The sequence below is a fragment of the Lepus europaeus genome, chromosome 3 (assembly GCF_033115175.1).
Source record: "Lepus europaeus isolate LE1 chromosome 3, mLepTim1.pri, whole genome shotgun sequence".
Lineage (NCBI taxonomy): Eukaryota > Metazoa > Chordata > Mammalia > Lagomorpha > Leporidae > Lepus > Lepus europaeus.
The window spans coordinates 125,385,553-125,406,250 of NC_084829.1; the positions used below are offsets into that span (position 1 = coordinate 125,385,553).

Below are 20,698 nucleotides of genomic sequence, written 5' to 3' on the forward strand. Positions count from 1 at the left end.
CTCGGTGTCTCGGAGGAAGAAGGGGATGGTGCTTGGCGCGGGCCGCGCAGGCGCACGGTGGCAGCTGAAATGGCGCTGCCTTGCACCCTGAACAGGTATCTTCTGCTCATGGCGCAAGAGCACCTGGAGTTCCGCCTGCCGGTGAGGCCGCAGCGCCCTCTGCCATTTCCGACGGCGGGCCCGCGCGGTGGGGGTTGGTGTGTGCGTGGAGCCGAGCTGCACAGGCTGAGCACGCTCTGTGCTGGTGGGGGCGGATCACGCGTCCGCAGTCCTTGGGCCCTGGGGAAGCTTGAGGTTGGCAGGGGTGTGTGAGAGGGGGGTCGGAGACAGACCCCTTCGACCTAGGCCAAACCTTTTCATTCATTCCTCCCGCACGTGTGCCCAGTGCAGGTGTAGGCAAGTGGAGGTGACAGCTCCTCACCCTCAGGGAGCCGTTCGTCTAGCGGAGCAGAGCGACATCGGACAGGAATGCTCAGTGTGGTGTTTCAGGTGTTACAGTGTGCGGTGCAAGGCCGGTGGAGGGATTAGATAGATGATGGAGAGTTGGAAAGAGAGTTTTGTTTATTCTTTCAAGCGAAGTTTTCAGAAAGGGCTGACACTGGGGATTTAGTGATGATAAAAACAGTCTGTGCCCTCTAGAGCCTACTGTCGAGGCTAAGGGCCGAGAAGACACGTAAGCAGCGGATTATAAAATAACGTTGGTAAACGCCGTGATAGATGCACAAGGACATAGGAACGCTCATTGAGCAAGGGAATCGAATCCACTGAGGTGTGGGGATCTTGACCTTTCCGATGGCAACGTGAACTAAAGGATGTAGTGCTTAGTCTGTTCATGGAGATAAATAAATTAGCATTACAAGCTGTTGATTTTTACGGTATCACCAGATAGGTGGCAAAGAGGTAAAAGAGAGCGGCAGAGATAGGTAGGGGCCAGGAAAAGCAAAGCCTTGAGTACCCTGGAGTCTGGAAATGGAATTGATTGAAGAGGTCTAAGTAGAGAAGTGGCAGAATCAGACTTTCACAGCAGTAAGAAAGGTGGATCTGGGAGGAATAAGACCAGAGTCAGAGAATCGGTAGGAGTCTGCTGGAATAGTCTTGTTAACTGATTAAAAAGGCCTGACCTAGGGCAAGAGATCAGAGGATGGTAAGATAAGGGAAAACACCAGATGATAAGATCATCAGGGCTTGATCATCAGGGGAGGGGCGGTGGTCAGTGATGACCCTGGTGATGGATATGGTAGTGTCTCCGTTTAAGATGGAGAACACAGGCACGCGAGATTTAAAGTTTAGTTGTGCTGAGTTTAGTTTGACGTGCTTGAGTGGCAAGTGGAGATGAGGAGGCGGCAGTGGATATGTGAGTGTGCACAGAGCGTGGTAGTGTGGTCTGGACTGACAGGTTTTCGGGAGTTTTCTACACATGGAAACTCGTAACTTAGGGTTAAAAGAATGATGAATGGAGTACTATGGCATACAAGCATGAATTTTAAGGGAAATAAAGAGTGGCCATGGAGAAGACAGACAAGTGTCAGAATAAGAAATCAGGGGGCCAGCGCTGCGGCATTGTAGGCTGGTAATCTGCTTGCAGCGCCGGCATCCCATACAGGTGCCGATTCATGTCCTGGCTGCTCCTTTTCTGGTCCAGCTCTCTGCTAATGGCCTAGGAAAGCAGTGGAAGATGGCACAGTGCTTGGGCCTCTGCACCTGCGTGGGAGACCCGAAAGAAGCTTCTGGCTCCAGTCTTTGGTTAGTCTGAGCTCCAGCCATTGGGGCCATTTGAGGAGTGATCCAGTGGATAGAAGACCTTTCTCTCTCTCCCTCTCTGTAACTCTACGTCTCAAATATTTTTTTTAAAAAGGAAGAAATCAGTAAAGTTTTAGAAAGCAGAGATAAATTGATGTTGAATACATGTGGTTTTGATTAGAAAAGAATAAGTGTTCATGAATACTCTCAATTAAAAGATAATTACTTGGTGAACTTGGCTAGAGTTGTTGTGTAGAGTTTTAGCGGAGGAAGCCAGGTTATTTGGATTTACTAGTCACTAGAAAATAAGGAAAGAGAGATAGGGTAGACTGTGTTTTTAAAGGTTTGTTTTGTTTATTTGAAAGGCAGAGTGATAGAAAAAGAGGTGGGGAGAGAGAGATCTTCCATCCACTGGTTCACTCTCCAAATGGCTCCTGGGGCTGGACCTGGCTGAAGCTGGGAACCTGGAACTCCATCTGGGTCTCCCATGTGGGTGGCCAGGACACAGGTACTTAGGCCATCATCCGCTGCTTTCCCAGGCATATTAGCAGGGAGCCTGATCAAAGCAGAGCAGTAGGCTAACCCCACTGCACCCCAAGGCCAACCCCATGGTAGATTGCTTGGGACCACAGTATCAGAAGGAAAAGAAAGAGATTGGGGAATAGGTTGAGGAAGACCTGAGGTCATGGAGGACTCTTACCATGGAGAGGTTGAGCTTGAGCGTCTTCTCAGGCTGAGAAGGGGGAGAATGGATATAAAGGCAGTAGGGGTTGCTGGTCTTTGAACAGAAAGGAAGGTTGGGAACGGGAAAGTTTGAATCATTGTGGGGCATTTGCCTGAGGGTCTGTTTTTTTAGGTAACGAATGAACCCAGATTGTTTTTCCAGAGCTGAAAGAACAGCAGTTGGAGAAATTGGAAAAAAAAATAGTAATTTTTAAAGATTTGTTTATTTATTTGAAAGAGTTAGAGAGAGGTCTTCCATCCACTGGTTCACTCCCCACATGGCTGCAACAGCTGGGGCTGTGCCAGGCCAAAGCCAGGAGCTTCCTCCAGGTCTCCCACCTGGGTGCAGAGGCCCAAGCACCTGGGCCATCTTCTTCTGCTTTTCCCAGGCCACCAGCAAGGGGATGGATCCAAAGTGAGGTGGCCGGAACTCGAATGGGCACCCATATGGGATACTTAACCTGCCACATCACAATGCTGGACCATGAAGAGTAAAATTTAAATAGTCGTTAAGAGAATTGACAAGGACAAGAAAAACTATTGAGTGAAGAGTAGCAATTGGTGGGACAGCAGTGCTGAAGACCAGCTGAAGGTGCAGATCAGATAACTGCCCCAGTTCCATGCTTTTCTTCAGCAGTGATCCACTGATTGGCCTTAGGAGTTATGTAGGAAGACTGGGGCATTGATTAAGTATTAAAGTTTTGAGTTTTATGAAGGAAAGAATATTTTAATGAGGTCTTCATGAATAAAGGAGATGTGCTGTAAGTGAAGAAGCCTGGAAAACCATTTCTGTGAGAAACAAAAGCAAGTGTAAAGATAATGCAGAGGTGTGATGGGTTGTGGTGGTTTTGGAGGGTGAAGTAGTGGGCGTTGAACCTAGGGTTGGGTAGAGTCCGATTTGGGAGTGTTTTGAAAATTTTCCAGGGAGGGGGCCAGCGCTGTGGCACAGTGGGTTAATGCCCTGGCCTGAAGCACCTGCATCCCATATGGGCGCCAGTTCAAGTCCCTGCTGCTCCTTCTCTGATCCAGCTCTCTGCTATGGCCTGGGAAAGCAGTAGAAGATGGCCCAAGTCCTTGGCCTCTGCACTCATATGGGAGACCTGGAAGAAGCACCTGGCTCCTGGCTTCAGATCGGCACAGCTCCAGCCATTGCAGTCATTTGGGGAGTGAACCATTGGATGGAAGACCTCTCTCTTTCTGCCTCTCCTCTCTGTGTAACTCTGACTTTCAAATAAATAAATAAATCTTTAAAAAAAAAAAAGAAAGAAAGAAAATATTCCGGGGAGTTTGGATTTTATTTCATATTTAATATGGAGCTATTGACTTTTCAAGAGTAAGTGACCAGATCATGTGTGTTTCAGAAAGATAATTCCAAAGAACCAGAGAAAAAGTAACACTTGAGGAATACTAGAGTAGAACCAGAGAAAGACCGAGGAGGATAGGCACCCATATGAAGACAGTACACTGAGATTGGAATGAATAGACTGTGTGTCCAGAATAATATCCCTAATGCTTCCTCATTTTACTTGTTTCTTCCCTTTAGATTCTTCTTAGTATCTTTTCCTGATTCCTGTTTAGTCTGCCAAAAACTCAGTCCTATTTTACATCCTCATTGTCCCAAGCATCAAACTCCTTTAGTTTGGCATTCAAGGCCCACCACTGTTCTGTTCTCTTTATTCTCCCAGTCTTCAATACGGCCCATACTGACTCTCCACCATTCCCTGAATGATGCCCACCTGCTTTTTTTCTGCTTTGGCTTTTGCTCTTTGAGCTCCTTGTCCTCTGATTTGGTTTTCCCCGCCCTGTTCTTTCATCTGTTGATTTTGTTTTAAGATTATTTTTTATTTATTTGAAAGAATTAGAGAGGAGGAGAGACAGAGATCTTCCATCAGCTGGTTCACTCCCCAAATGGTCTCAATGGCCAGGGCTGGGCCAGGCTAAGCCAGGCCAGGCCAAAGCCAGGAGTCCGGAGCAGGGCCCCAAGCATTTGGGCTTTCTTCTGCTGTTGTCCCAGGCGTATTAGCAGGGAGCTTGATTGAAAGTGGAGCAGCCAGTTCTCAAACTGGTACCCATATTGGATGCCAGCATTGCAAGCAGAGGCTTAACAATGCTGGTCCCTAATCTGCTGATTTTGTATAGTCAGTTTTCTAGATTTACTGATATACTTGTTTACTTTTTGCTCATAATTTTTTATCCTTTTTCACATCTATGATTTCCCTTTTGTGGTGTTCCCATGTATGCCTGTTATTTTTAAAATATGTGCCAGATGTGGCATTTGAAAATTCATTTGAGGGAGTCCTCTGAGCCTAGGATAATGTTCACCCTCTGGAAGAAGATAGGTGTACACAGGAACATTAGCCATCCAGTGTCACTTGAACTCACTGTTCAGGCATTAAGTTCCATTTCAGTTGGATTCACACATGCTCCTGGGGTGTGGGTCCCAATCTGAACCGGATGGTTTATCAATTCTCCTTTCCTCTTCACAGTAGTTCTATATTCCTTTTGTCCCTCTAGCACCAGTAGGCTCTCAGAAGGGTCATTTACCTCCACAGCTACTTTTGGGAAAAAGTGGCTTCATATTGGAATTTCTGTCTTCTGGATCTTGGTTTGGCAATTCTTGCCATGTTTCTATACCTTCAAGTAGATGTCTATCACTTCTGGTTCTCAGTGGGAAGCTTGATCTGAAGTACTTAGTTTGCTGTCCTTGGATGTGGATGTGTCCTCAGCCATAGATTTTCCCATTTTTCAGTGTTACATTAGTTTTCAGACAACTTCCTTCCTAAAACCAAAGAAATCTTTTCCTCTCTTGTACTGTAATATAATTTTGCTTTTATTCTTCTAAGAGCATGTACTGTTTTACACTTTATATATCAGTTGTAGGGGTAAATATTTTGTTATTTCTACTAGACTTTAAGCTCCCTAAGGATAAATATATCTTTATATAGCTCAGTGCTTTGCATGTTAGTAGTTGTTCAGCAAATGTTGAGTTTCTTCCTTCTGGGAAAGGCAATCAAAGGGACAATCTACACGCTTGGGTCCATCTACTGTATTAGAACTGCTAGGGAGGAAAACTAGTAACTCCCCTTATCAGTTAAAATAGGGGGATTAGGAATGCAAGTGTGATCCAGTTTTACTTCTGATAGTTAATTGGGGCCAATTTTAGTTGGCAGCTGCCTTAAACTAAAAGTACAGTTTAGAACCTGGGTTTTATTGCCAGTTCTCAAGCAATCTCAATGGAAGAAAAAGTGTGTGTCTAAAATAACTGGAAAGCTCATGTGAGTTAATATATTACACATGCCCCGGATCTTGCCATATTTTCATATCCAATGTTCAATATAAATTCTTTTTTGTAATATAGGAAGATTCTCAACTGAATGGTATATTTTCCATGAGATGAATAAAAACCTCATATTTGCTTTTTCCAAATAGGTAGATTAATTTTTAAATATATTTTTGCTTTCAAATAAGAAAGTTGGGTTATTGTATTCCCAGTTTAATTTTTTTTTTTTTTTTGCACAGGCAGAGTAGACAGAGAGAGAGAGAGAAAGGTCTTCCTTTGTCGTTGATTCACACTCCAATGGCCGCCTTGGCAGGCACGTTGCGGCCAGCGCACCGCGCTGATCTGAAGGCAGGAGCCAGGTGCTTCTCCTGGTCTCCCATGGGGTGCAGGGCCCAAGCACTTGGGCCATCCTCCACTGCACTCCCTGGCCACAGCAGAGAGCTGGCCTGGAAGAGGGGCAACCAGGACAGAATCCAGCGCCCCGACCGGGACTAGAACCCGGTGTGCCGGCGCCGCAAAGCGGAGGATTAATTTAAATATTTTAAAAATTTTTTTTCAAAGATTTATTTGAAAGGCGCAGTTACAGAGAGGGAGAGAGAGACAGAAAGTGAGATCTTCCATGCATTGGTTCATTCACAAAATGGATGCAATGGCTGGAGATGGGCCAGACTGAAGCCAGGAGCCTGGAACTCCATCCATGTTTCCCATGCGGGTGGCACAGGCCCAGGGACCTGGACCATCATCTGCTGCTTTCCCAGGCACATTAGCAGGGAGCTGGATTGGAAGTAGAGCAGCTGGAATGCAAACTGGTATGGGATGGCTGCACAGTAGGTGGTAGCTTAGCCTGCTGCCCCACAACAGTAGACCCCTATTCCCAATTTTAAGTGGTTGCTTAAATTTTGGGTGTTGGAGTTCATGGTATGTCATAAAACATCCTTCAGCCTCCCCCCCCCCCCCCCCCAACTCTTAGGACCTTCGTATTTTAGGCTGTTGCTGATTTGATTTCTTAAAGTGAATTAGCAGCAAGCTTGGATGTTTTAACTTGATTGTAGTTGGGTGTTGTAATAGAATGCTGATTTCCCAGTGTGCTTTACTATAGAATGAATGCCGATTTATCATGTGAGGCCAAGTAACTTCATCTTCACTTTTTTTTTTTTTTTAAGGTTTATTTTGTTTATTTGAAAGACAAAGTTAGAGAGGTCAAGCCAGAGAGAGAGAGGTCTTCCATGCCGCTGGTTCACTCCCCAGATGACTGCAATGGCCAGAGCTGAGCTGATCTGAAGCCAGGAGCTTCTTTCGGGTCTCCTACGTGGGTGCAGGGGCCCAAGAAGTTGAGCCATCTTCCACTGCTTTCCCGGGCCATAGCAGAGAGCTGGATAGGAAGAAGAGCAGCTAGGACTTGAACCGGCACCCATATGGGATGCTGGCACTGCAGGCTGAAGCTTTAACCCGCTGTGCCACAGCGCCTGCTCCTTTTTCTTTTAAGCATTAAAACTCTGTCAGTCTTGTGTGACTTCCTGAGCTGCTAGACATCAAGGACAGTGTTGTTGGGTCATTTTTGTCCTGATTCCCCTACTAACAATCTAGATTCTATGTTCCCTCCTAACCTCGTGAGGTAGCTGCGATCCTGTTTTATACATGAGGGAACTGAGGGTTGAAGGAGTTGAAGTTTCTTGTATAAAAACCACTGTATTAATCTATTTTACATTGCAGGAACAAAATACTCTAGGCTGGGTACATGACAAAGAAAAAAGGTTTATTTAGTTCACAGTTTTGGAGCTGGAAGGCCAACATTGGGCATCTCCATCTGCTTGGTCTCTGGTGAGGGCCTTGTGGTTGTGGACGTCATCACTGTAGTGGGAGTGTGGGTGTGTGTTGGGGGGAGATCACAGGATGAGACAGGAAGCCAGGCAAGAATAGGGAGAAATCTAGACTTTTATCACTAAGCTCCAATTCTTAAAGCTTTCACCACCTCTTGATACCACATTGGGCACTAACCTTTGAGGGACACAAAGAATAATAAAACCATAGCAATTATATAACTAGTATTTGGAAAATATGAAAATCATATTGTAATATACCTGGCTCCCAAGAGTCATGATGGTTCCTACTGACATTTGTGTTATCCACATTGTAAAATAATCTTTGGATTCCCTTTATTGATGACATGTAATCTGTGCTAATTTTTGGTCTGTCTGAATGATTGGCCTGAATTCAGCCTAAGAGTTTTTAGGAAAGTGATATGTTGCACAGGCAGAAGAATGGTGAAAATGGCACTGATTATTGAAAGCTCCCATTGTTTTTGATCTGGGGGTGGGAAGCTTCATGATCTGGGTATACTTTCGCCCAATATGGCTGTGGCACACAGTGCTCTTGAAGTCTCCTTCTGAAGGGGAAGAAAGTGGCAACCAGCAGTGGGGATATTCAACTCTTGTACGTCCTACATGGAAGATTGGGATTTTGCCTGCTTTAATTTAAGGGGATAATTTTTTAATTAATTTTCATCTTAATTTTATTTAAGTTATATAAGTTACATATTTTTCATATATACAGATTTAGGAACATAGTGACAGTCTCCCCCCTGCCCGGCCCTTCCCGCTCATGTTGCATATGAGCAAATCATAGAATATGTAGAGTTATCCTGTGTTTACCAATATGCTGATTGCTTCAAAGAATATATATACTATCTGAACTGATTTCAACTCCGCATGCATAGTGCCTTTAAAAGTATCTGTTATGTTGGTTCTCTTTCTAGTTCTGTAATTCAGAAAGAAGATAAGATTAACTTAATTAACTTGTGCTTAATGGATCCACAGTGATGTTTCTTAGTTAATTAATAATTTCTTTTCCAAACATATGAGAATCATCTTCATTATTCATTTTTAAAAATTATCAGATTTATTAATCTATAATTTCATATTTTTTTCCCTTTTCAAAATCAGGGCAATTCTTGATTAAATCTTTTGGCAATTTTTTCTATTTAAAATTTCTCAGAAATTACTTAACCGTGGGTGTGATGGTAACATTTTTTTTAAAGGATTTATTTATTTGAAAGGCAGAGTTACATAGAGGCAGAAGAGAGAGAGAATCCTTCCATCCACTGGTTCACTCCCCAATTGGCCACAATGGCCGGAGCTGTATCGATCTGAAGCCAGGAGCCGGGAGCTTCTTCCGGGTCTCCCGCGTGGGTACAGGGGCCCAAGCATCTGGGCCATCTTTCTACTGCTTTCCCAGGCCACAGTAGAGAGCTGGATCAGAAATGGAGCAGCCTGGACTTGAACTGGTGCCCATATGGGTTGCCCAGCACTTGCAGGCAGCAGTTTTACCCCCTATGCCACAGTGCCAACCCTGTGATGGTAACATTTTTTCAGAACTCTGAGTTAGAGTTGCCTGTTGAAACTTAAATGGCTCAGGTAGATCATCAGCCCATTCTTCTTATTTTTTTATTCATGTTGTACCTGTCTTTCTAGTAGACTGGGTTCCTTTTGTTAAAATGTATTCTTTTTTATACTATTTTCAATATAGGAAATAAAGTCTTTGCTTTCACTTTTTGGCGGTCAGTTCTCCAGCAGTCAGGAAACTTATGGAAAGGTAAGTTGAATTTTTACTAAATTAAGTGTAGTATGTTTTTAAGTAGAACCTTGGATTTGAGGAGAAAAAAATGCACATCTTAGATTTGTATTTGTGTGATTATTTGTATCCATTTCTAGAGGCAATGGAATAATTATTTTGGGAAAAATTGTGGTGTTGGAAATTAATGTAGATTTACTCAAAGTTCATTTTTTTATGTTAGTTTTAAATTTTAATTAAAGTTGTACTATAATTTGTCTTTTTATTGGAAAAATGATTTCTTTGATGAAGTGTACAGGTTGAGTGTCCCTTATGTGAAAAGCTCAGGATCAAAGTGTTTCAGATTTCAGATTTTTTTTTTTGATTTTTGGAATACTTGCATATACATAATGAGATATCATAATGAGGTATCTTGGGGGTGGAACCCAAGTCTAAACACAGGATTTATTTATGCTTCACATACACTTTATACACATAGCTTGAAGATAACTTTATATAGTATTTTTAGTGACCTTTATTTTGCTGCGACTCATTACAGGAGGTCAGGTGTGGAATCTTCCACTTGTGACATCATGTAAGCACTGAAAAGATTTTGGATTTTGGAGCATTTGAGATTTCAGATTTTTGAATTAGGGATGCTCAACCTGAATTTAGATACAAATTTAGAATTTCTCTGGATCTCAGCTTTATACTGTGAATCATTTTAAACTTTGATTTTGTTATATTTGATAGTGTTGTGTAAGATTGTCAGTTTGTGAGCTTTGTATTTTAATTTTAGCAATAGTAAGAGGAGTTTGGAAAATAGAAATAAATCATTCAAAATTCTTCCTTTTTGACATGACTTAGAATTTAAGGATATTGCCCTCCAGTCTTTTTGTGAGGTGCTTTTTCCTTCTCAGTCATACTGTTTACCACCAACTACTGCAGTCTGTCTTTGTACTTGTTCCTAGTCTTCATCACTAATATATCTGTGCAATATTTTTCATCTGCTACTTTCATAATTTACCTGTTTTATTCAGGTTGCTTTTTTATTTTTCCTAGTGAACATACTAAGGTGTCAATCTTTCTTCCTGCCTGGATTCTTTGAAGTTTTTTTTTTTTTTTTTTTTTTACAGGCAGAGTGGATAGTGAGAGAGAGAGACAGAAAGGTCTTCCTTTTTGCTGTTGGTTCACCCTCCAAGGGCCGCTGTGGCCAGCGCATCTTGCTGATCCGAAGCCAGGAGCCAGGTGCTTCTCCTAGTCTCCCATGCGGGTGCAGGGCCCAAGCACTTGGGCCATCCTCCACTGCACTCCCGGGCCACAGCAGAGAGCTGGCCTGGAAGAGGGGCAACCAGGATAGAATCCGGTGCCCCAACCAGGACTAGAACCCGGTGTGCCGGCACCGCAAGGCGGAGGATTAGCCTGTTAAGCCACGGCGCCGGCCTGAAGTTTTTTTTTTTTAGGGGTGGTATTAATATTGGGAGAAGAAAGATTGGGTCAGGCAGGGAGGATTTCTTGGGAAAGATGAGAGAATTTAAGTCAAAAGTGACCTGGTGTTGGATTTTTATTCCTGAATGACTTTCAAATATTGAGGACAGGAAGAAAGCAGGGAGGGAGGGATAGGAGTGTTAAGATAGGGGTTGGGAAAACCCCCACTGATGCTTTCCCTCCCCTAGACTAGATGATAAAAATCAGTGATAGTTTGTAATGTAGCCTCTGACTTTCCAATGGAGTTATTTCAGGGAACCCTTCCCCTGCCTCTCGGGTAGGTACAACTACTTAGAAGAAGAGAGATCATTTAGTAACTAAGAAATATGAACATATTACTGGGAAGTTATAACCAAAATAGCTGTATTATAAGGAATGATTCACAATGATAATATGTTCTGAGATTATACTTGTGGTATAATGTCAGATTGCATAGAAGGGAAATACAAAGTTAACCTTAAAATTGAAAAGGCTTGAATTTAATTTACTGATAGTTTTCATTTATAGGGTCACTTATAAAAGTGGTTTTACATTGTACTATATTATCCCAACAGATTACTTATTAAAAAATAATTTACTTTTTTACTAGTGGAGTGTTTTTAATTTTGGTTAGATTCAGATCAAGTATCCTTACATGAAAGTAACAAATAGGAATTTCTCCCTGTTGACTTCTTGAATCAAGGTGTAAGAGGGCGTCTAGTCAACTCAGGAATGTTGGGTATTGTTATTTCTTTCAGTCTCCATTTTGGATCCTTAGCATCCCTTCTGAGGATATTGCGAGAAACTTAATGAAACGGACAGTGTGTGCCAAGTAAGAGAAATGTACCATGTTCTGCATGCATCTATGCCATACTCTTCCTAAACTTCCTCGTCCTGCTGTTTTTTGTATTGGCAGAAAGGAGAAGGGTGGTTGTGGAGGGAACTCAGTTTAGGTTGCAGTTACATGGGTTTGCCACTGGAGGGTGATAAGAGAATTGAGAATTATCTGCTGAAGCAAGGTGAGTCAAGTGGAGAAATGTAGAAGCACTTGCTTTAGAGTAGTTTTTTTGAATTTCCATACTAAGCAGGACTGTAGTATAAAATGTAAATATTATATTCTTGTGTAGGATAGATTATGTTATGCTTAGTTATAACTAAAATACTGAAAATCTAAAAATGCCTTTCTTATGGATCATTTGTAGTTGGATGAGCAGATTGATGAAGGGATTCTGGTTATCATATCTTGTTATGAATTAATGTAATATCATTCATTTTTTATTCTAAGTATTTCTAAATTTTACCATTGGTGCCTCTTTTTTCCTTTGTTTTGAAACTGTATTTTCAGCTAGCATCTTAAAGATTGAGCAGTTTGCATTATCTTTTAGTTGCCTTTTTTCCTGAACCTTTTGGTAGTTTGCTAAAAACTTTTTTTAAGCTTAAATATCATATTTAATAATGCATTGCAAGCATGAATTTACATATATATATATAGTTTTACTAACGTGGTTAGTAATGCTTTATGGTGTGCTATGTAATTGTTGTATGATTGAATTGGCTACAGCCTCATAGTTAGCATAATCCTTTTGAAAGTAGGCACAATTGTAAATCTAGTCTCTTAAACTGAAGCTTGGTAATGAGTCTTGTTTATTAAATAAATGGAAACGTAATTTAAAGAACACTATTTAAATAATTACTATTTTAGCTTAGCATATAAACATTTATGGTGTTTGGATCTGAAAATTATGTCTTTTTAGGTTTAAAATAATTACTTGGGGGTGAGTGTTTGGCCTACTGGTTAAGACGCTGGTTAGGACACTCACATTTCATATTGGAGGGCTTGGCTTTGACTCTTGGCTCTGGCTCCTGACTCCAGCTTCTGGCTAATGCAGACACTGTGAAAATTTGAATTTTCTGCAGCTTTTTGCCCGTTTCATTAATATGTGATTTTGTTACACCACTTGTTGTAGTATTAAAAAATGTTGGCTGTAGCAGGAGTATAGCCCAGAGTTAAGATGCCTACATCTGACACTGGAGTGCCTGGGTTTGATTCCCAGCTTTGGCTCTTGATTCCAGTGTAGACTAATGTAGACCCTGGGAGGCAGCAGTGATAGCTCAGGTAACTGGGTTCTTGCCACTAACATGGGAGACCTGGATTCCTGGCTCCTGCCTCTAGCCCCAGCCATTGTGAGCATTTGGGGAGTGAACCAGTAGATGGGAGCTCTGTCTATCTCAAATAAATAATTTAAAAAAAAAATTTTTTTTTTTTTTTGCCAGGCAGAGTTAGACAGTGAGAGACAGAGAGAGAGTTATAGACAGTGAGAGAGAGACAGAAAGAAAGGTCTTCCTTCCGTTGGTTCACTCCCCTAATGGCTGCTACGGCCGGCGCTACGCCGATCCGAACGAAGCCAGGAACCGGGTGCTTCCTCCCAGTCTCCCATGTGGGTGCAAGGACCCACACACTTGGGCCATCCTCCACTGCCCTCCCGGGCCACAGCAGAGAGCTGGACTGGAAGAGGAGCAACTGGGACTAGTACCCAGCGCCCTAACCAGGACTAGAACCTGGGTTGCTGGCACCGCAGGCAAAGGATTAGCCAAGTGAGCCATGGCAACAGCCATCAAATAAATAATTTGTAAAATATAATCATGAGAACTTGGGAAAATCCTAATCGAATTTCTCTCCTTCCTTGTAAAGTTCAACTTCTCTATGTGTTTTAGACTTCAGATAAAATTTGTCTCCAGGATACAAATTTGTCATTTATTGCTTAGAAGATGTATACAGTCATTATTTTTAATGGAGCAGATGTAAAGAACTGGCAAAATAGCTGTTACATATTATTGAATGGACTAAGTTTGTTACTGAGGTTAGTACCAATCATTTATTTCCTAGGTCTATATTTGAACTGTGGGGTCATGGAAAATCTCCCGAAGAGCTGTACAGTTCTCTTAAAAATTATCCTGTGGAGAAGATGGTGCGTAGTGAACTGTGGTTTTATATAGGCTTATCTACATATTTATAGAAAAACTAAGTATAAAAAGATTTATATGCTTTTATTTTACAGATTCCATTTCTGCATTCTGATTCTACATATAAAATAAAGATTCACACATTTAATAAAACATTGACACAGGAAGAAAAAGTCAAACGAATAGATGTAAGTGAATTTTAAAAAAATAAAACCCCTCTATAGGATTATTGTAGTTTAGCCGTTAGTGATACATAAGACACTAGACATAAGACACTAGACAAGCCGTAAGACTCTTTTAAGTACTTGTTTTATACATACTGTACTGAGTGCTTTTTGTATTTTATGCTATTTAATGCTGACAGCAGACTTATAAAATAGGTGTTGATAAGCCCTGCTTTTCCTTGTAGATTTCTATAAAACATTAGAATTACTCATTTTTTTTTAAAGGCACTCGAATTTCTGCCATTTGAAGGAAAAGTGAATTTGAAGAAGCCACAGCACGTATTTTCTATTTTGGAGGATTATGGCTTGGACCCAAACTGTATCCCTGAGAATCCACATAATATTTATTTTGGTAGATGGGTGAGCAAGTATTCTTTGTATCTACCTCAGTTTGTTTTCTTTAAAAGCTCAGTGTTTTGGCCTTTGTATTTGACTCTTTATATTTAGAACTTTAAAGCAGATGAACAGTTAGAACTACTATGTGGATTAAAATTGGTGATAAGTATGTGAATCGGTTCCCCCCGACTACACCTCTCCTTCCCTAGACTCCTATGAATTGCAAGAGACTGGTTAGATATAGGGCTCAGGGGAAGAAGGCACATTAAAGCAAGACTTGGTGGAAAATCTGAATTTTTTTAAATAAAGGCAGAGTGCTGTGATAGTTGATGGATCTTGTTTGTGAAGCTCCATATTAGGACTTCCATCTTACGAAATGACATTACTGTAGAGCAGTTCTGCCCACTTCCCAACAGCTGTCACTGGGTAAGAGGAGGCTGAGACTTATATCACAGGTTATTGTTATTAGGAAAAAAAGCAAAGCTTAATTAACACCAACCCCTGGAACTATTGCATTCAGGTTCAATTCATACTTGGTTTGAAAAGACAACGTAAATGGGAAGACATTAAGAAAAAAATTTATCTGTCTTGAATCACATTATTTTTTTGGTGCCTTTTTTTTTTTTTTTTTTTTTTGACAGGCAGAGTGGACAGTGAGAGAGAGAGACAGAGAGAAAGGTCTTCCTTTTTTCTGTTGGTCCACTCCCCAATGGCTGCTGCAGCTGGCGCACCATGCTTATCTGAATCCAGGAGCCAGGTGCCTCTCCTGGTCTCCCATGCGGGTGCAGGGCCCAAGCACTTGGGCCATCCTCCACTGTACTCTCGGGCCACAGCAGAGAGCTGGCCTGGAAGAGGAGCAACCGGTACAGAGTCCGGTGCCCCGACCGGGACTAGAACCCGGGATGCTGGTGCCACAGGAGAGGATTAGCCTATTGAGCCGCAGCGCCGGCCGAATCACATTATTTTTAGGGAACAAATTTAGAGTAGATGAAATTTAGAGTAAATGAAGTTCTCAGCAGCAAGTACTATGGTTTTACTGTGAATGATTATCTTAAATTTGTTCTGTATGGTGATACTAATTTAAAAAAAATCTCTGCTCTAGATTGCAGATGGACAGAGAGAGCTTATTGAGTCATATAGTGTCAAAAAGAGACACTTCATTGGAAATACAAGCATGGATGCTGGGTTATCATTCATCATGGCTAACCATGGAAAAGTGAAAGAAAATGATATTGTCTTTGATCCATTTGTTGGAACAGGTATTTTTATTTTACTGTTGAGCTATTCTAAGTAGGTTACCTATTTGTATTAATGAAAGCCATGCTGTTTTTACTAAAAGATTTAATGGACAGAATAATCTTCCAGTTGTCACTGGATAATGGCTAGGAGACAACTACATCCTGTGGAATGGCCGGTATTTAACCATTCCATCATTTCAAGCATGTGCTGATATAATTTTATGTGTTTTATTCCAAATGAACCAGTAAACATCTGTCTAATATATTTTATAGCAGAAAAACTTGTAATACTATACATTGTAGAAATGTTGTAAATCTATCCAATTTATTTAAATAGAAAAATTCTTGGAGGGGAGAAATATCTGAAGGATAAGGTTAAAAAAGCTCATCTTCTTTAAATTGATAAATATATATTTAGATGGAGAAAAAAATGTATCTTTGATTTGGTTTGTGGAGGTTTGTAAGTAAGTGTGGAAATAGGAAGAGTGATTATCAGTGGTCTGGAACCTGGGCGCTGTGGTCATGACCTGGGTTCTGTATGCATTTAATTGCTAAATCCTTATAATTAACAGTGTGGTCATTTGAAAACTCCAAGTTTACTTCCTCTGATTCTAGGAAGACTTTTTCTTGCTTTGGCTCATTTTTCTTGGTCTTGCCCATACCCAGTGAATACTCAGAGGTAGGTTTGTTTGGTTCAACCCATTGTGGTTCAGTTTGTGGCAGTGTATATCCCATAGTTATCTTCCCAATGAGCAGTGTTAATGCAGAGCTAACGTTTATTGAATAGTAAATGTGGCCATTACTAGGCTGTGCACGCTAATGCTGCTGCCTAATTTCTTACAACAACTAAAATAGAGACACATTTAAAAAATCATCTTACAGAAGTTATGGCACAGGGACAGCCTAAGTGACCCTGGTGAGCTTTGCACTGTGTAAGTGTGAGAGGATTCAGACTCAGTCCAGCTCTAAGCTCATGCTCTAATCTACTCTCATAGAGCTGCCTTTCTTTGCTTTAGGATCTATTACTATTCCTGCATAAGCTAGCTTAAGGAGTGCAACAGTGTAGGATTAGGAAGAAATAGTGTCAGGTCAAAAGGTTGCTCACTGATGGAATGATCTTTTTCTGTTTATTGCTGTTGAGGTAACTAGTGAGTCTTTTCTCACACTCTACTGGTATCTCCATATATCTCAGCCCCAACATATCTGTTCGTTTCTTTCTTCATTGTTCTAAGTAGCTCCCCTTGACATTTTAAACTGTTTAGTATAAATAATACTAAACTTATGGAAAAGTTACAAGAATAAAAATGAAACAAAAAACCTACATGTTATTAATTTAGCTTCAGTTGTTGATAGTCTTTGATCTCATATCCTTTATCATTTGTTCTATTTGTATTTATTTTTGTGACTTTTTTTTTAACTTTTATTTAATGAATATAAATTTCCAAAGTACAGCTTATGGATTACAATGGCTTCCCCCCCCATAACTTCCCTCCCACCCGCAACCCTCCCCCCTCCCGCTCCCTCTCCTCTTCCATTCACATCAAGATTCATTTTCAATTCTCTTTATATACAGAAGATCAGTTCAGTATATATTAAGCAAAGATTTCAACAGTTTGCCCCCACATAGCAACACAAAGTGAAAAAATACTGTTGGAGTACCAGTTATAGCATTAAATCACAATGTACAGCACATTAAGGACAGAGATCCTACATGATATATTTTTTTTTTTTTTCAGATTTTTTAAAAGTTTTTTTTTTTTTTTGACAGGCAGAGTGGACAGTGAGAGAGAGAGACAGAGAGAAAGGTCTTCCTTTTGCCGTTGGTTCACCCTCCAATGGCCGCCGCGGTAGCGCGCTGCGGCCGGCGCACCGCGCTGTTCCGATGGCAGGAGCCAGGTGCTTCTCCTGGTCTCCCATGGGGTGCAGGACCCAAGGACTTGGGCCATCCTCCACTGCACTCCCTAGCCACAGCAGAGAGCTGGCCTGGAAGAGGGGCAACCGGGACAGGATCGGTGCCCCGACCGGGACTAGAACCCGGTGTGCCGGCGCCGCAAGGCGGAGGATTAGCCTAGTGAGCCGCGGCGCCGGCCCCTACATGATATTTTTTAAAAATTGATTAATTTTCTATGCAATTTCCAATTTAAAACCAAGTTTTTTTTTTTTTCATTTTCAATTATCTTTATATACAGAAGATCAATTCAGTATACACTAAGTAAAGATTTCATCAGTTTGCACCCACACAGAAACATAAGTGTAAAAATACTGTTTCAGTACTAGTTATAGCATTACTTCACATTGGACAACACATTAAGGACAGATCCCACATGAGATATAAGTACACAGTGACTCCTGTTGATTTAACAATTTGACACTCTTGTTTTTGGCCTCAGTAATCTCCCTAGGCTCTAGTCATGAGTTGCCAAGGCTATGGAAGCCTTTAGGGTTCGCCGACTTCGATCTTATTCCAACAGGGTCATAGTCAAAGTGGAAGTTCTCTCCTCCCTTCAGAGAAAGGTACCTCCTTCTTTGATGGCCCCGTTCTTTCCACTGGGATCTCACTTGCTGAGATCTTTCATTTAGGTCTTCTTCTTCTTCTTCTTTTTTTTTTTTCCCAGAGTGTCTTGGCTTTCCATGCCTGAAATACTCTCATGGGTTTTTCAGTCAGATACAAATGCCTTAAAGGCTGATTCTGAGGCCAGAGTGCTATTTAGGACATCTGCCATTCTATGAGTCTGCTATGATTTTTGTGACTTTTTTCTTGAGTCATTTGAAAGTTGCATCCATCAGATCTCTTTATTGCAAATACTTCAGTATAGATTTAAGAATAAGAATATATTCTCTTACATAACCATAGTACAGTTTTCAGTGTTTGTAAGTATAGTATTAATATAATTTAATATTCATATTTCAGTTTTTTTGATTGACCCAATAATATTCTTTAATAGCATCTTTTTTCCTTTCTGATCCAAGATAAAGTACTGTATTTTATTGTTAGTATCTTTTATCTCTTTAGTTTGGAATAGCCAAAACTTTTTTTTCTTAAGTGAAATTTTCACTTTAAAGAATACCATCTCTCTTCTCATTTTTAAAAAATTCTGTTTATTTATTTTCACTTTATTTGAAAAGCAGAGAGGCAGAGATCTTCCATCTGCTGCTGGTTCACTACTCAGATGTCTGTAACATCCAATGCTGGGCTAAGCCAAAGCTAGGAGCCTGGAGTTACATTTGGTCTTCAATGTGGGTGGCAGGGACCGAAATACTTGAGCCATCATCTGTTACCTTAGCAGGAAGCTGAACCAGAAGTGGAAGGACTTGGACTCCACCAGGCACTACAGTAAAGGATGAGGGCATTCTAAGAGGCATTTTAACTGCTGCACGAGAACACCAGTCCCTTTCCTCCCTTTTAAAAATCTAGAGTGTTCTTCATTTGGAGCTTATTGATGCTTCCTCATGGTTTTGTGTCAATGGTGCATTTGTGGGTTAGATTATGGCATCAGTAATTTTGTGTGCTTCTCAGGGTATAACCCCAAATAGTGACTCTTTGCCTCTCATTGGTAATATTAATTTTGATCAGCCAGCCGCCAGTCACAGTTGTGCTTGATTTTTACACTCTGTATTACTGCCCCCTGCTTGTAGTATTGAGCAGTATGTGAAGAGATACATCATGGCCACGTAAACACTGCTCCTTATCCAAATACCCCTATCACTTCTGTTAGATTGTCAGGTTTAGTATGCATTAATGCTTCTTGTTTGAACCAGTCTTTGCTTTGCTGACCACAGAGAGATGATTTTCCAACTTTAGTACTCCCCTATTCATTATCCTATTGTAAGCGAGGACCCTGTCCTTTCCATGTTTCTATCTATTTATTATTAACATGAACTAGTGAATTCCCACTGCCTTCACTTCATGTATATAATTCATTACATTCCTTAACTAGTTTGTTTTTCAGATTGTCCTGGATCTTCCCTGTGAGAGCCCCTTCATATTGAATTACCTTTGTAACCTGCTCTCATCTTTTTTTTCTGTTTTCCTACAGTATTTTCTCACTCATCTTCTGCCTTCCCCAGCCCTGTTATGATTCATTTCTTCAAGGATTTCTTGTTTCTTTTAGTGGGGAAGATGGTATTAGAAACCAAAATCTAGATTCTGGACTCTTTCAGTGGATAAACTAGGAAATACGTAAGTGTATGTTACCCGCCAAAGTTGTGAATATGCTTCTGTGTGACCATAAATCAAAACCTCCATCAGAAGCAGTCACCACAGAAAGTTAGTTATTTGCTGCAAATAAGTAGACCATGGGATAATTTCCAAATCAAATCCATGGTTCTCCAAGAAAAGGGAGGTAGGTATTGTTTATCTTAGGGGAAATAAGTATACAAGAGGGGAAATATTTATCATCACATGTGGAGGTAGGCAAAAGCTCATACAGGCAGACTCTGGAAACATGCCTGGACATGTGTTACATGATATGGTAATAGAGCTTGAGCTCCTCCTGGAGCAGAGGTCTTGGCACTAAAGTTATGGACAGGTTCATCTTAGACAGTCACACGTGTTCAGTTGTCCTGGCTGTGGTCATGGTATTTTTTTTTTTTTAAGATATATTTCTTTATTTGAAAGTCAGAGTTACACAGACACACACACACACACACACAGAGAGAGAGAGAGAGAGAGAGAGAGAAAGAAAGAAAAGAGGTCTTCAATCCACTGCTTCACTTCCTAAATGGCCGCAATGGCTGGAGTTGTGCCAATCCAAAGCAGGAGGCTGCAACTTCTTCCGGGTCTCCCACGAGGGTGTGGGGGCTCAAGTACTTGGGCCAACTTCTACTGCTTTCCCAGGCCTTTAGCAGAGGGCTGGATCAGAAGTAGAGCAGCCAGGACTCGAACCAGAGCCCATATGGGATGCCAGCACTGCAGGTAACCTTTGTAATTTTGGGAAGAAAACTCTAGGGTAAATTCCTTGAAGTAGCATTGCTGGGTAGAAGAATATACACTTATCTAGTGTTGTTAGATACTGCCAAATTCTCTGTTATGCCATTTTGTATTCCTGTCGGCAATATAGGAGAGTCCCTGTTGTGCAAATATTCTACCAGTAGACTATATTATTAAGCTTTTGAAGTTTAAAGAAATTTGGGGAAAATAGTGCCTCAGTTTTGTTTTGTTATAGATAATGTTTATC

General features: G+C 41.0%; 1 protein-coding gene across 2 annotated transcripts in view; it reads left to right on the forward strand.

Moving 5' to 3' along the window:
* The window catches only part of TRMT11 (tRNA methyltransferase 11 homolog), a 57,871-nt gene continuing 37,173 nt past the window's right edge, over window positions 1-20,698 (forward strand). Inside the window, exons 1-7 of one of the 2 annotated variants that reach the window (XM_062186728.1) lie at window positions 1-141; window positions 9,269-9,334; window positions 11,518-11,591; window positions 13,647-13,728; window positions 13,819-13,911; window positions 14,173-14,307; window positions 15,386-15,542. In XM_062186728.1, the coding sequence (XP_062042712.1) occupies window positions 70-141; window positions 9,269-9,334; window positions 11,518-11,591; window positions 13,647-13,728; window positions 13,819-13,911; window positions 14,173-14,307; window positions 15,386-15,542 (679 nt within the window). In that variant the 5' untranslated portion in view covers window positions 1-69. The remainder of the gene's footprint in view (window positions 142-9,268; window positions 9,335-11,517; window positions 11,592-13,646; window positions 13,729-13,818; window positions 13,912-14,172; window positions 14,308-15,385; window positions 15,543-20,698) is intronic. The other variant, XM_062186729.1, reaches the window with a different exon arrangement.